The following is a 15,567-nucleotide window of genomic DNA, read 5'->3' on the forward strand; positions in this document are numbered from 1 at the left end:
AACAATAAAAATGTGTGTTTTACTATCAACTTTGTGACCATAGTTATAATTCCATTATTACCACAATATCTGAGCATCTCATGATTTCAAAGTACTGAATTTTGCAGTTCTGTGAGATGGGGAAATTATATGATCCCCTTTTTGTAGTAAGCAAACTAAAGTTACATGAAACGTAAAGAGAAAGTTTTAGGATAAACAGTCATCCTAAAGCACTGAGATTCAATGATAAGTTCCAAAAAAAGGAAGATTATAATAATTATATATAATACTCTCTCAGGAACCACTCTGCCTTTTACATTGCAGCATACATGGTTTAGGAGAAGCCAGTTATTATTTACCAAGTATTGTCACTTTCTCACCGATGTGCAACCTTGATGCTTTCAGTTTTAAGGATTATATTCTATTCCTCTTCAAAGCATTGAACAAAAATATTTCTATTGATTTGAGAAAAGGATTCAAATGTAAGTCGGATGCAGAATGTGATGCAGTTAAATAATAAGCTATTGATCAGGAAGAAAAAGTGCTTCATTAAACATACTGGCTCTATCATAAATCTGGACTCCTGCTACCCTGATGCTGATGACTGTCACCGCTTGCGTGTGCTCACCCTTAGCTCTTACACTCTGTTGTACAAATCACCCTGAGACTCTGTTTGCTAATTACACAGAGAAAGCCCTCAGCAAGGTTTCTATACAGCACTGACCTGCATAGAGGAGGAGGATGAAATGATTTCTCTCTGCAGACACTGAGCAGGTTTTGCTATCGCTGCAAGGAGTTGACTGATGTGGCAACTACTGGCAACAGCCAAACCCTGAGGCAGTAGCGATGCAATTTGGCATCAGTCTTCACGAAGGTGCAACCAGCTGCTCATTTCAAAATTGCTATGCTGTTTCTAATTGGAGTAACAGGGCGTATTTAACAACAGTATAAGGTTTTTTTTCATTATTTGAAATGTTCTTATGGGTGTAAGTGCTTGTAGAAACCAAGACTAGGGCTTCTTCAACAAATTCAAGCTCTGAGTGTGTTCAAGCCTCATACAAGCTCACCAAAACACCCTCTGAGTCAGAAATCATGTTCTAAAGGGCAATTGACAGCTATTCAGCCCATTGTATAGATAGAGGTACTCCAAATCACCTGAAACAAGTAGTGACCACTACTGCAATCTTAGTTAAGACTTGCGGTGCAGTGGAGCATCTGGAGGGAGGACTATTTTGGATTATCATTCTCTTAGACTCTAGAACATGATAAATGTCAAATCACTCTCCTCTGAAATAAGGGTAAGCAGTTCCATGCTCCACAAAGCCAGTAGAGAAGCACAGTATGTCCACAAACTGTGGGAAGAACCCTGAAGTTTCTTTCAGGGAGATGTAGAAGACTGAGCCCTTCATGAGCACCGAAAAGTTCCCAAAGTCATCCTGATGGACTTGGCATAATGGCTTTCTTCTTATGGCTATGAATACCTGTTTTCCAGAAAACTGAGAAAGGACTGGCAAAAGCTAGTTGGACAGGATTGGTATGGCTAGTACAGAGAGTCTATTTGTTAAAGCTGAGGATGTAAACAATTTTTCTCTTCAGAGTGGAAACCAGTAGCTGCAGCTCCAGGTCTCTTGCATGTACAGTGGCTTGCTTTTCTCTGAAGGTTTCACTGAAGCTGAGTCTCTTGCAGTTTATGGCTTATGAACTCAAAAGAGAATCAGATTGGGATTTATCTCCTAAGTCGTCATAATAATGTAGTGGTCCATCTGCTGTAGGCACATGGACCTTAGAAATGAGGATGAAGGCATGAAGAACATTTATTCAGTATATGATTAATGATTCTAGCCACCCAAATAAAACTAATAACCATAACTTGCATTTTCCTTCCAGCACAGAAACTGGCACACATGAGGACTCACTACACCAGGTCAACCACGCTTGTTCATATACCTCACTCTTTCTGCACCTTTTCAGCATGGTAGGCGCAATTGCTGTCCTTACATTCCTCTAAACAATGGAAATTAAGCTTCTGGTCTATCAGCTAAGAACTGCAAAGGAAGATGTGTATTTTCCCCTTTTGGAAAGAGGTCAAATATTGAAAAGACAGGCAAATCCATACATTAGAATGGTTGACACAGTTAAATTTTAAGACCATTCAAGCATTAGCTTTAACACACACTCAATTCAAAGAAAACGCTTCTTCTCTCAGGAGTTAATAGAATATTTGATTTGTAATACCTGTTCCCCAAACTATTAAGAGTCCATGCATAATGTAGTCACTGATGAGAACTGATAAAGATATTAACTTCAGAATAGACAGGATGCAGTATTTTCATTCAGGTAATACCTTTTCATAGTTACAGGATACTTATACCTTACTTTTAGGTCAGCCTAGGGAAAGACCTTGACAAGTTCAGACTGAGACATCATTTATTGTGCCCCAAAGGTAGTTCAATTAATGGCTTTATAGATTCAGCTTTCACTGCAGTATTTCTTGCAGCAATTACTATTTAGAGAACTTGCTTTGCAAACAAGAGTGTACTGTTTCATTGCAATAATAGGGCTGTGGGTACAGATTGTTAAAGAGCAATCAGCAAAAACAGGATTGGTAATGAATCTGATGAGACTCTCTGTTTGACTTACAATATCTATTTTGGAGCTAAGTACGTGCTTGGTATAATAACATTACTGATGCCTCATCTCATTTTCTGTTGCAAGGATTGTGTTTCCTGGGCTCGCACTGAGAAGGTTATTTGACTCTTGTTCTTAGATGACAATGGGATCTTTTCTGTTAAAGATATTGGTCATATTAAAGCATTCAGCAACAGCAAGCACTCCGATGGGTAAAAGGCTTATTTAATACCTACTGGTATTGAAGTTAATCTTACCTGGCCAGCAAACAGCTGGATAAGGTCTAAAATACCCTTATTAGATAAAATCAGAATTCAGGTAATTAACATTTCATGTTCATACAGATGTCCATTATGAACTCAACAGTTGTGTAAGGAAGTGGCTAAAAAAGATGTAAATTCAGTATAGCATTCACATCTGTCCATTTCTGATGAGATTTCATTTATAAAACAGGATTAATATTTAAGATGTAGACTTTCAAGATATTTTCAGCTCCTCTTTGTCCTGATATACAGAATAATAGTCCTTCTTAAATAAAGTATTAATCAAAACAGGTACAACTCAGGTGGAAAAAATATCTTAAAACAGCTTGAGTTTCAGCTCTGTTCCTTTGCTCAGAAAGGATCAAATTCTATTTCTTTTTCTGTACCCTATGGATAGACCTTTCAAAGCTGGATAATACTCTACTAGTAAGAATGCCATCACATCTGGCACATCTTATGTGACCAGTCTTCTCAACAACAGAAAAATCCACTGCTATTCCCAGTGTTACATACATTTATTCAGAAACTCTATTTTTAAAAGATTGGCTAATTAATTTCATTATGTTAATTTTCAATTACACAACTTAGTTAAAGAAAGGGAATTAAATCTTCCTTTGATTCATAAAAGTTGTCAAAAAGGATTTTCTTGTGAACAATAGTACATGATGTTTATTTCTTGAATTCCTCTGAGGAATTAGGAATATTTGTATAGTGTATCTGATTACACAGACTACTGATTGATTCAATATTGTAAATCCTAGCATTTGTACTTGGGCACATTTGATCTTACAGCCTCAGTGCTCCTTGTCTACATAGTAACAGGTATTTCCACCCTGACGGAATTTACTGTCTAAATAGGTATGATGAGCAAAATACGAGAAGAACACTCAAAGGAAAAAGAGATTTGATGTCTTTCAAAAAGCACCGCGGAAAAAATCTGTGCATAGCTCTGTGCGAATGGAATGAGTTAAATATATTTCTGTATGTTTTGTCTTACAGCTATTATGTAAATTTATTTTAATATATTATTATATTAAATAGTAACCACTGCAGTATATTGTAACTAAAAATAGTTCCTCTCCAATAACAACCTAACCTTACTCTGCATTGCTCATCCTTACCCTCGTCTTAGTACTACTGATAAAGAAATGAAGCTTTGGTTAACTTGGATAATTGTCATCATGACTACTTTTTATTTATGTAATTCTCAGTATTTGTAAATATGAGACATTTGTAAACATGTAAAGTTTGTAATTCTTAATATCAATATTTGTGACCACATATAGAAGATTTTTCATACAATAACAAACATTTACTAAGATGGTGCTCTAATGATATTATTTGAAAGAACATTTTCATAAAAACGGAGGGGAAAACTAACCTACCTCTTTTTGATTTTCCCTCTAGTGCACCACAGCAAACTCAACTCTGGTCTTTACAACAGGTCTTTGCAATTCTTCTTTGATTATGTTTTGATAAGGATCATATTTCCAATCCATCCCTCACTCCATGGCTAGGATCATACATTTTCAAATGTACTTTACATTTTCATGCACTTTCAAAGATGCCACATTTTTTATTTGGTTCAAGATGAAATAACAAAATTTTGAAAAAATATATACATTTTGCACTTATAAAGTCAATTTTTCAACTGAAGAAGTCTGCAGTTGACCATGTCATTTAAAATCATGCTCATGAAGGCCAACATTTATTTCAGTCTTGCCTTGCCTGCTGGAGAGTAGGGAGAGTCAGAGCAGTACTTTAATCTGTGACTTGTGTAGGTGAAGCTTCTAGGACAATTCATGTATTTCCCACCAAAATTAATAAGGAGTTTTCCATTCAGTTACATTTTACTCCAGTATTTTTTATGGTATCACACTTATTTACATTTTCCTCGCAACTGTATGTCTAGAGAAATGTATATTTGGAAAAGGTTAGTGACTAGTCAGTAGGGCTATATATTAGACAATCATCCAAACGTGGAGAAAAATGAATTCTCATAATCATTTTGTTTGAGCAGATATTAAGACACAAAAATTTTATCTGGAAGAAATTTTAAATGCCAATAAAGAAATATTTTCTTCCAAATATATGAGACCATTGTAACATATAAATAGAATATATATGGAGATGTCACCTGGAGGTTCACGGAAAAGGGAGAAAGAAAATCAATTAGGGTAAACACTGAGCAGACAAAACCAGTGATGTAAGTTTTGGGCCACTAGGAAAATGTAAGATATGGAGATCTGTTAAGAACTATGGAAGGCCTTTGAGGAACCAAAAATGTAATGACTTTCCATTTACTTCTCTGGGTGGGGCAGAGAGGTTTCTTAAAATGAATTGCTGACAATGGAAAAACATATGCTAGATAAAAAGTCATGGAATAAATTGTAAGAGTTCTAGATTTTACAGATTTGGCAATTGTAAAAATATTAGGGAGGCTACTAGTAGAATCATTATTAAAGATCTAAAAGTCTTAAAATATTATCTGAAGACTTGCAAAAAAATCACAGAACTCATTAGATTTCTTGTTACTTTTCATCAATGGAAAAAAAATCATGAATGGTTTAGCCATGGGCTATTGCATCATTCTTTCGAAGAATGATAGACAGAAGTCTGAATCTATCTGTCCTCTACATAGTGGTTCTCTATGAAATATCTATACAGAAACACAATTTCTGTGTGAGATAAGAGACAGAATCAATAAAACAACAGAACTCCAAAAGCACGATCCAGTATTAATATTCTTGAAATTGACTGGCAGCCAGAGTACTCTATATTTTAGAAGAATGGACTTTTAATTTTGGATTAATCTTATCAAAGGTTGAATCTCTTTAGCAGGAAATTGTTACAAAATATTTATTGCACTATTATAGTCTTGTGGTACTTACAGGATGGAGGCTCCCTTGCACTAGACACTGCATACAAACATACAATTTTTAGCTACAAGTACTAACTTGACAGATAACACATAAACAGGAAGATGACATATAAACCACACAAACAAATTTATATCTTAGGGATATCATTAGAGAACAGTGACTACTTTTCAGTGTCACTGATTTCTATGAGAGTTCAACAGGCTCTGGTCATTTAGTGTCAGGCTCAAAATAATTTTATGCTAGATGCACCCTAGTAGTCCCACCTTGGCAACTGAGAAACTCTGCACGGTCGATGTTTTTGATCCAACAATGGGATTTTTATACATGAACATACACGTACTTTGTTTGTTTATCAGTCACAGAAATAAAATTTTAAACCATGTTTTTCAAATTCTGTGCTTTGTTTTTTTCAGTACGTTGGGCTAGACTCTCTGGACAGTACTGCAGAATAGGTGAACTCCTCAGTGTCTCTCACAGTCTTTGCCCCCTGATCACCTGTATCAGTACACTAGTTGGGCAGGTGGATGATGAGCAGGAAGGGATCCACAATATTTTAATAAAAATTAGGATGAGAATTTGTGAGTTTTTAAATAAACTTTTTAAAAATTTTATATTTAAAAAATGTAGCTATAAAAATGTAACTAATAGAATAGAACACTCACTATTAATGATAAAACACAGAATAACATTCCTAGAAAAAAAGCAGAAAGGATCTGCAAGTTCATTAGTGTATGTCCTTGCAGTGAAGGAGAGCTCTTGCTGTGAAAAGTGTGTTCTTTACAGTACATTTTATTGCTGTCTAGTCTAGTTTTAAATGTTCCAAATGATTGGGCACCCCCAATTTAATATGGCATGCTATTACACAGTCTACTAAGTCTAACTGTCATCTAGTAACTCTGTCAGAAACTCTTACTTGATTTTCAGTTAAAATTTTCCTTTCTTAATTCCTCATGTTTTTAGTTTCATATTTCTTATATTTCCTTAAGTAATCCTCTCCATCTTTGGTGTCTGAACAGGCTAAATATTTAAGTTATTGTTTACGTAAGTATTTAACCATATAATCAGTTAATATATTTGAAAATATATGTAACACTCATAAATAGATCAAGACTTGTATCATTATCTATTAGCTAATGTATATGACCTTTATTTAGCAAATTAGATGTAGTTAGGTCTTCAACATTTTCTCATACAATTAAATAGCAATAGACATTGCCTTATAGAAAATTTTGGAAAATAATTTTAAAAAATATTTAATACTTTGCTTGTGTGTGTTCATTATTAATTGTCAATGAAACCCCAAGAGGATTAGAAAAAATTTAGCTATGTGATAAAAGTTGTAGGTTATGGGTACATGGGTAGAATACTCACTAATTACAAGTGGGCCAGATGAAGAAAATATCTTCAGATAATACTCAGAAAATCCTGCATTTGTTAGTACAGTTGCTGCAGTTGGACAGTTTGTTCCAGTGCCAGAAATGCATGCACATCAAACAGAAACTGGAGGTAGAGACCAGCCTCTAGTCTAAGTGTATAGACTGACCTCCTCACTTCTCATTGCCTGGATCTGTACTTCCAGCTGAAGTGGTGACACAAGAGTAGGCTAAAATTTATCCTGTTCTTAGGAAGAACCATGCTTCAAATATGCATTGCTAGACTGGACATAGCATGCTTGGCCTTTCACAGACCACGTCCACTCCTGTTGTGGTAAGGTGAGCTACAAATTGTTTTAAGGCTTAGTATTAGAGCTTGAGTTTCCTCTTGTTAGTGATTCAGAACCAAGTAAAGCTTAACATGGATGGCAGGAGAACAGGGGATTGAGTGCAGATGCAAACCGTGTTTGACTGATAGTACGGTTACAGCCATAAAGACCTGCTTGTCTCTCTTACATTGCAGTTAAAAAAGTTGTCAGAGAAGAACCTACACTAGATGCCAAACTACTGACTGGAGGAAGGCAAATGGTTATCGTGGGAAACACTCTTCTTTCACGTTCTCATCCTTACTAATATGAAATATACCACACAATCGCCTTGACCTTTCTTATTCCAAGATAGTTGTGGTTTCCACAATAACACAGGAATCCATGGGTTTCTCCATCAGTGGAGAAAGAAATTATCCACAAACTTTGGTACTACATACTTCAATGCTATCATAATTGAATTAATGTGGGGTCTCTGAAAAAGAGAACCAGAATTAGAAGTGGTAATCATCTGATCAGGTGCATTTTTCACACCTGAATTTTCGAACATTATCTTAATAACCTATCAAATGCAATAGTGACTTAAAAGTTTTGGTCTGAGTCTTCACTGATTGTTCTGTAGATAATGGATCTGTATTATGGGTGGTTTTGAGGTCCTGAATACTAATTGTTTATGTGACAGTAGGAGAGTAGAGAGAAGTAGAGAGTACCTCAGCCATACCTGTGTCTTCTGTCACTAAATCACCCATCCCATTCAGTCATGGGCCCATATTTTCCTTGTTCAGCTTTTCGCTACTAATGTAGTCGCAGATGTGCTTCTGGTTGCCTTTGATGTCCCTTGTAAGGTCGAACTGCAGCTGAGCTTTGGCTTTTCTGACATCATCCCTACGTGCCAATGCAGGTTTTTAAATTCTTCCTTTGTAGCCTGTTCCGATTTCTCCCTCCTGTACACTGCCTTTTTGCACTGGAGCTCTATCATGAGCTCCCTGCTCAGCCTGCTACATCTTCTGCTACGTTTACTTGTCTTTCTAAGTATCAGATGGATTGTTCTCACATTCAGATGCTGCTGTCTTTAAAGACTTGCCACCTTTCCTGAGCTCCTTTACTTTTCAGATCTGCTTCCCGTGTGACCTCACCGGCTAGTTCCCTAAATAAGCCACGTCTGCTTTGCTCACGGTCTGTAATCTCCTACTCTCCTTTTATGAAGTGAAAGGAAACTCCACACAGTTTTGCTATGCTTGTTTAATTCTGAAGGCCTCTGAAACAACAGAGTTCAGAAAAGTGTCCTTTTTTCATCATCTTTCTGAATATCTACAGGGAGTAGATGTATGTGTGATGTACGTGTTCATCTTGCCCCATGTCTGCACCTGTTTCATGTTTTTCTTTATCAGCTTACGTTGTTTGTTAGTATTTATAACACTGCCTGTTTTTCAGGTTGAGTCAGGAGATACGTCCATAGATTAACTGTATACTACAGCCTGCTAAAGCTCTGTTCATAGTTTCATTAATATTATAATCTGGATCTATGAATATACAGAGCATGTAATTTTAGTATCCTCCAAGTTATTATTTTACTAAAGATTTAAGGATGTTTTACAAAAAGAGAAAGAAGTTTTATACAACAAAAACAAACTTTTAGGTCTAAACAAAAATTTGGCAGTTTGGAGCAGACTCATCACAAAGGCTGTCCTATAGATACGTGTAATTCAATTACTAACGCATTAAAATCCCCATGAACTATATTTCAAAGATCTTTTCTCAGTAAGCCTACATCCTAAAACCATGTGATATTGAAAGTTTTCTTTGACCAAAAACTGTATTCAGAATTGTATTATAAAAATACCTTTTTAAATGCTTATCATGCCTTTTTTCTAAATGTCTATCAACCTTAGAAAAACATACTTTTTTCTTGTATTATTTTACAGAGAAATAATTCTTAATATTTTTTAGCCATTAATATTGTAATATTGTTACGGGAATAACATTTAAGTGTGTTTATAAAACTTTGACTGGATACTTTAAAAGCATTTGCTAAAAATAAAATATTTATTATTATAAGTAAGCATAAGAAACAGTGTAATCTCTACATAGTATAGCTAGAATGCATATTTAATAAACATAAAAAGTATCCTCACAGCTAAGAGAGACTAATATTCATCAAATAATTGATGACTGAATAGGATAATATTTCACAATTTCTTTTAACCTTCTCCCAATAATAGGGATGTTTAACTGAATAAGTAGGATATATATTAATCAATTGATTTCCAGGAAGACAAATATTTTTTTGAAGTGTAGAATTTAAAAAGTAAAAACATTAATTCCTGGTAATATATTATTACCTCTCTTTTTCAAACAGTCAAGCAAAACTTGGAGGCATAAAAGTTTACTTCCTACAGGAAAAAAAAAATGATGATAATGTTGGTTCTTTCTACAACTGTTACCTTCATTCTTTACAAACAATACTTCCTTAGAAAAAGGAAAGGATTTGGATTCTTCACTTATAGCTCTAGACTTTGAACATCTAGACTTTCTCTTAGCCTTTTCTTAGAGGCTAACAGTACTTTTCTTGATGATATTTCTAAAGTCTTCTGAGTTACTTCTTCTCTTTACAGATACACTATATTAAAACAATATCTAGCAAAGATCTTTCTCGTTCTTTCACAGCCTCCCATGTACTTTTGCTGGGAATTGTGACACATGCCAGTACTTTAGACAAATGCTATTGTTCTAAATAGCTAAATTTGATATTTCCCTAGAATTATCCTAAATGAATGAAGATGTTGCTGTTGAGTCACTTTTTAACTGCATATGCGAGAAATACAGAGTCTTTAACAGAAAATTAGAGAAAATCCTTAAAATCATGGAACATACAGTCCACCCTGTGCAAGGATATAAGCCTGGATTATTAGAGTTGTTATCCCACTGATCTTGTTGCCAACATGTGAAAATATTTTGCTTCAGCAGATTGAGGCATTTGGTGCCTTCCTTGCACATAAGCAGTAGGAGAGAATATTTTCTGAAAATGGAGTTTCTGATGATATTTTATCATTTTAGACCTGACTGATAGAAATACTCAATTCCATATAAAAAAAACCTCAGAAAATAAATTTAAAAATTTTCAAAAAAATAAATCTGAGTCACCTAGAAAACAATTTTAAATAATTTTTACTTACTGATATCTCTATGATTTATGATGCACAGTCAGTAAGTGCACATCATCCTTATGAATTGCATAACAGAAAAATTATATGTGATCTAAGATGTTCTGCATGGTATTATGTACGACAGCAGCAGTGCTGAAAAAAAAATTATGTGAGGGAAGAAACTTCATGGGAATCCAAGCACTAGTAACTATATTAGTAAGTAGCATTTATTTCACCTACTTAAAGTAAAAGAAAGCAGAGTATAGAAATGCTTCTAGGAATATCAAGTGCCCTTCATTTGATGACAGAGGCATAATAAAGATAGATAATTGGACCCTTTCTTCAATGGCAGAGACAGAGCAGTAGGAATTTACAATTGTTTTTCTTGTAACCACTCTATTCAAATCATCTGTGTATCATGACTGCATTTTAGGAACAAATTAGCTTAGCTTTGCTATTCACTGATGCATTTCATTGCATTCTAACTAAAGCTACATCTTGCAGACCTCCACAAGTTACCTGTTAATCTGCTACATGCAAAACTGCATTATAAATATTAACCATATATCACAGAGGAAAAGTTATTACACTTATTCTTGACTAATCTCCTTCTCTGGAGATCTTCAAGGCCCGCCTGGATGCAACCCTGTCTAACATGCTCTAGGTGACCCTGCTGAGCAGGGAGGTTGGTCTAGGTGATCTCCAGAGGTCCCTTCCAACCTTACTGATTTTGTGATTCTATGATTCTAATATGGCTTCTTAGCCTAAAGTATAAAGTAGTATTAACTACCTCTGGGCTTTAATTAATTAGCCAAATAAACTGTTAAATTTTAGATACTGATAAACAGGAGAAGATAGCTAAGAAGAAATCAGCAGGTTTTTAATAGAATTCTGTGGAAGATAAAATTACTGAAAATACATTTTTGAAAAATTAAATAGAGACTATGAGACAAGAGTAAAATACATTCTCTTCACAGCAGTTAGAATCCACTTCAATAAAAGCTATCAATGACTTCAATATTTTAAAGATTATTACTAATACAGAAATTATAGATCGATAAATACGTTCAAAGATGGATATTTTACATATACTTTCAACATAAGTACAAATTATAGTTGAGAAGGAAGTAAAAAGAACCATGATTTATATACAGAGAAGCTAATGTACATATGAAACCAGTGAAGTAAGAGGCAGGAAAAAGAACAGAATATGACTAGAAAGATAAGGGAAAATTAAAGAAGACACTTACTGGAGAAAACCACATCACTTTAAGAATCCAAATTGTCAAAGAAAAATTCACAACTAGGATGATCAGCAGGAGGAGAACGAATAGGTAGAGGCAACGCTTTCTCCAGCCATAAATGCCAATTTTGTAGACATATTCATTCTTCGGCCTCTCTAGGCTAGTGCCTGGTGTTGTTGTTGTGTATTGTTCACGTACCATCTGCTACGTAATGAAAAAAAAAGAAACTGATTAGTTATTTGAGTAAATTGAAAAAAAAATAAGGTAAATATTAACATATAAATGTAATAGAAAGTTACTAGAAACTAGAAACACTAGAAAACACATTCATCATATCGTACTGTTTGATAAACACAATGTGGGGCTGTTTTAACTTATCAACTGCATTAATTGCTGTTTCCAGGAGGCACAGTTTTATTTTATCCTCCATAGAATGGCAAAACTTTCCTCCCATTTTCAAAATATTCTAACTCCCTCATCATAAAATATCTCAAAGAATCACATCCTAATCTGCAGCTTACAGAACAACATTATTTTACAATAGAACTACAGTTACTAGTGGTTAATAAATTGTCTCTACCTTGCAGATACAGGATTTAAAAACACCTCTGCATATTTTTTCTCCAATTCAGTAACAATATGCATTGTTTGTGCGGCAAAACTAAACTGCATATCACTGGAATGCCAAAATATATTAAGCATCAAAACCTGTATATGAAGAAGTGAAACAGTTCTTAATATTGTAAAGGAAATCATGATTTCTCAATTCCTTATCAGATAATAATATTTAAAGGTATATTGCCAGTAAAAAAAATTACTTCATAGGGGAATACCACTTCCTTCATTCTATACTATATATTTCAAAGCATTTTTTTTAATTTAAAGAAATGTTACTACATTACACTTCCTTAAAACATTCACTGATTTCCACCCTTACAGTGTAGATATCACCAACAAACCTTTCATTGAAGTTTACATTTGAGCCGAGAGAATAAAACCTCAACAGCTGAAGCTGCTTATCAACAGCAACAGTGGGAACTCTCTCTCTCATTTCCACTGATATGAAAAGGGAAGAAAAATGCAATGGATATCAAAAAGAAAATAGATAATGTAAATTCAAGTACTTTCTGTGAGTCAGGTGACTCCAAGGGCATCTCACATTCAAGAACTCGCCCACTTCCCTGCAAGAAAATATTCTCAAATGAGAGTGCTTTCAGACAGATTTCACACGAGGTGTCCTCTCAATTCTGAATATACCCCTAGGAATTACATCAGTATGTGTGTCAGTACACATAATTTTCAAAACACTATTAAATTATACCTTTGCCCAGCTGCTAAATTACTCCAAATCATTAAAGAAGCTCTTTCTAAGTCTCCTGCAGAGCCATCTTAAGTTTACAATTAAACTGAAGTTCATGCATTATTATATATCTCTTTGAAGAAGTGCAGTATGCATCTTATTTTGAATTTTTTATTGAAAAAGCTGTAAATCAGAAAAACCTTCAGAGTTCTAATTTATTGCCTATACATATAGAACATGAGACTTGACCACTGGCAGTTCATAATGTAACTGTGCTACATTATGGCATAATATTTTCACCAATTTGTTGCTGCTATCAGTCCCATGATCCTTTGTAGATAAAACTTCATTAGCTGAAAATATTGAAAACTATATAAAGACATATTAGCAGAGAATCATAGATTCTGATATAACCCAGCATTATTATAATAAAATTTGTAGATTTACAAGATGGCAGTTAATACTGACAATACTGAACTACTTTTGTTTAAGAAGATCAGATTATATTTTTCAGTTCGGCACATTTTTCAAGTTCCTAGCACTGATGGTAGGATACTGTGTGTTTATCAGCCACTACCAGTTTTGCTGCTGTCTCACTAATCATTGTATCACAAGTCATATCATCCATTGAGAGGTTGCCTCTTATCTTAAACCTATTTTACCACGCTCTGCCAAGCGGGATAAATTGGAACATTTATACATACAATGGGCTCCACAGAGTACTTTGGAAAATCTTTACCCTTACTTCCACATAGATTTCTCCCGAACACTAAACCTTACAGGATACAGGTTACAGGATTAGTCCAGTAATTGCTATTTGGTGACTTCTTTAACAGATATACTTGGAGAAATTATGTGCACAGTTCTTGCCCATGTATAGCACCATACCATGCAATATTCTAACATGGCAAATCCTCAGTTTCTTATTCTCTCCTTCATTCCATGAACATGTAAAGTGTTAGTATAACAAGAAATGAGATAGATAAGAGCTAGAGAAACTTCTGTAGTAACAATCCTCCTTCACACAGATAGACTGCTTGTTTTTTGAGAATATATATAAAAAAATCCACTCCTAGGAATACTTAAAAGGTTGTTTCAAGAGCTGTGGGAAAATGTACCATTCTATAGAAACTTTATAATCTCATGAAATTAGCTGAGCCCTCCACAAATCTCTACCTATGGCACCTGAGCTTCAGTTTATTGTTCCTCTGTTGCTGTCTCCTATATCCTCGGGTTATAAATTCCTCAGCGGAAACAGCATTTGACAAAGAGTGAATTAATTCTCAGATCTTTTGTTGGGCCTTCTGTCCCTGTTACCACAAGCAATTTTGGTTTATTCAAGTTCTTATGTCAATCTCATCACACTGGTCTCAGAGAATGGCATTCATCTCACAGTGTTAGACATCAACAGTCCAGCTTTCCCACCTGAGCTAGTCATCCTGGGCTTCTTTTATGGTCAGTACAGATAAATCCACCCCTGCAGGGAATTATTTATCTAAATTATTTTAGATGTGTATTTTAGACATCTGATGAACTGCTCCTTAAATGTATTTAATTTCTCTCCATAAAAAAAGAAGAGTAAAGAGAGCCTAGGCCAACCATACCTTTCAGATAAAAGTGTTTGATCAAGTTAATTCCAGCAGAATAATTTCCACAGGTATGTAATCTAACAAGAAGATAGGATTCTTTTGATTCCTATTCTCTCTCTTCCACTTTTATCCTGTTGTAAAATGTTTATTGTGTAAGTAAGTCAAAGATTTTATACATAATGTGCTATACACTGCTGTTCAATGAGGCGAGGTCAAAATCCATTATGCATTTTACAAAAAAAAAGATGAATTTTGTGATTGTTTTCAGCCTGGCAGAAATTCCACAGGGAATATCTCCCAGTGCAGCTCAGTTCCCTGCACAAATTATATTTTTCCTGACAGAAGACAGTTCTGTTGTTTCTGCACATTAGGACTACTGAAAATTTCTCTGGTCATAGCAACTGGGTATTAAGCAATGTTGGCCCAGACAACTGATCACTTTGAAAAAAGGCATGAAACTTTTCTACTTAACACAATACTTCATGAAGTTGTATTAAAGAGATTTTTAGGAGAATTAGTGGCCTGGCACCTAGTCAGGCCTAGTCAGTTCACCTAGAAGGTGAAACACTGTAAGAACTGATACCGCCGATCTGTTTATCCTGGAAGAATCACCAGATGTTCGTTGCTGTGACGACTCCCCATACTACTGACCGACACGATTACGAGCTGAAATTACATGGGAGAACGCTATCATCAGACCTGCCAGGGAATTGTGTTATAGCTTCCAGCTGTTTTGGGGAGCTGGCATGAAAAGAAAACCTTAGACTCTTGGCTGGTGAAGTCTGCCAGGATACAAGTGCGGCTCCTAGAGGGAGAATAATGGACATTCTGTACCAT

General features: G+C 35.0%; 1 protein-coding gene across 4 annotated transcripts in view; it reads right to left on the minus strand.

The window, feature by feature from the left end:
* Positions 1–15,567, minus strand: part of SGCG (sarcoglycan gamma) — a 139,049-nt gene that overhangs the window by 56,779 nt on the left and 66,703 nt on the right. For 3 of the 4 annotated variants that reach the window (XM_062567203.1, XM_062567201.1, XM_062567202.1), the window contains one exon: positions 11,848–12,045. In XM_062567203.1, coding sequence (XP_062423187.1) covers positions 11,848–12,042 — 195 coding nt within the window. In that variant the 5' untranslated portion in view covers positions 12,043–12,045. Of the gene's footprint in view, positions 1–11,847; positions 12,046–12,965; positions 13,023–15,567 lie in introns of those variants that run through there. The other variant, XM_062567200.1, reaches the window with a different exon arrangement.

Source organism: Rhea pennata, chromosome 1, assembly GCF_028389875.1.
Source record: "Rhea pennata isolate bPtePen1 chromosome 1, bPtePen1.pri, whole genome shotgun sequence".
NCBI lineage: Eukaryota > Metazoa > Chordata > Aves > Rheiformes > Rheidae > Rhea > Rhea pennata.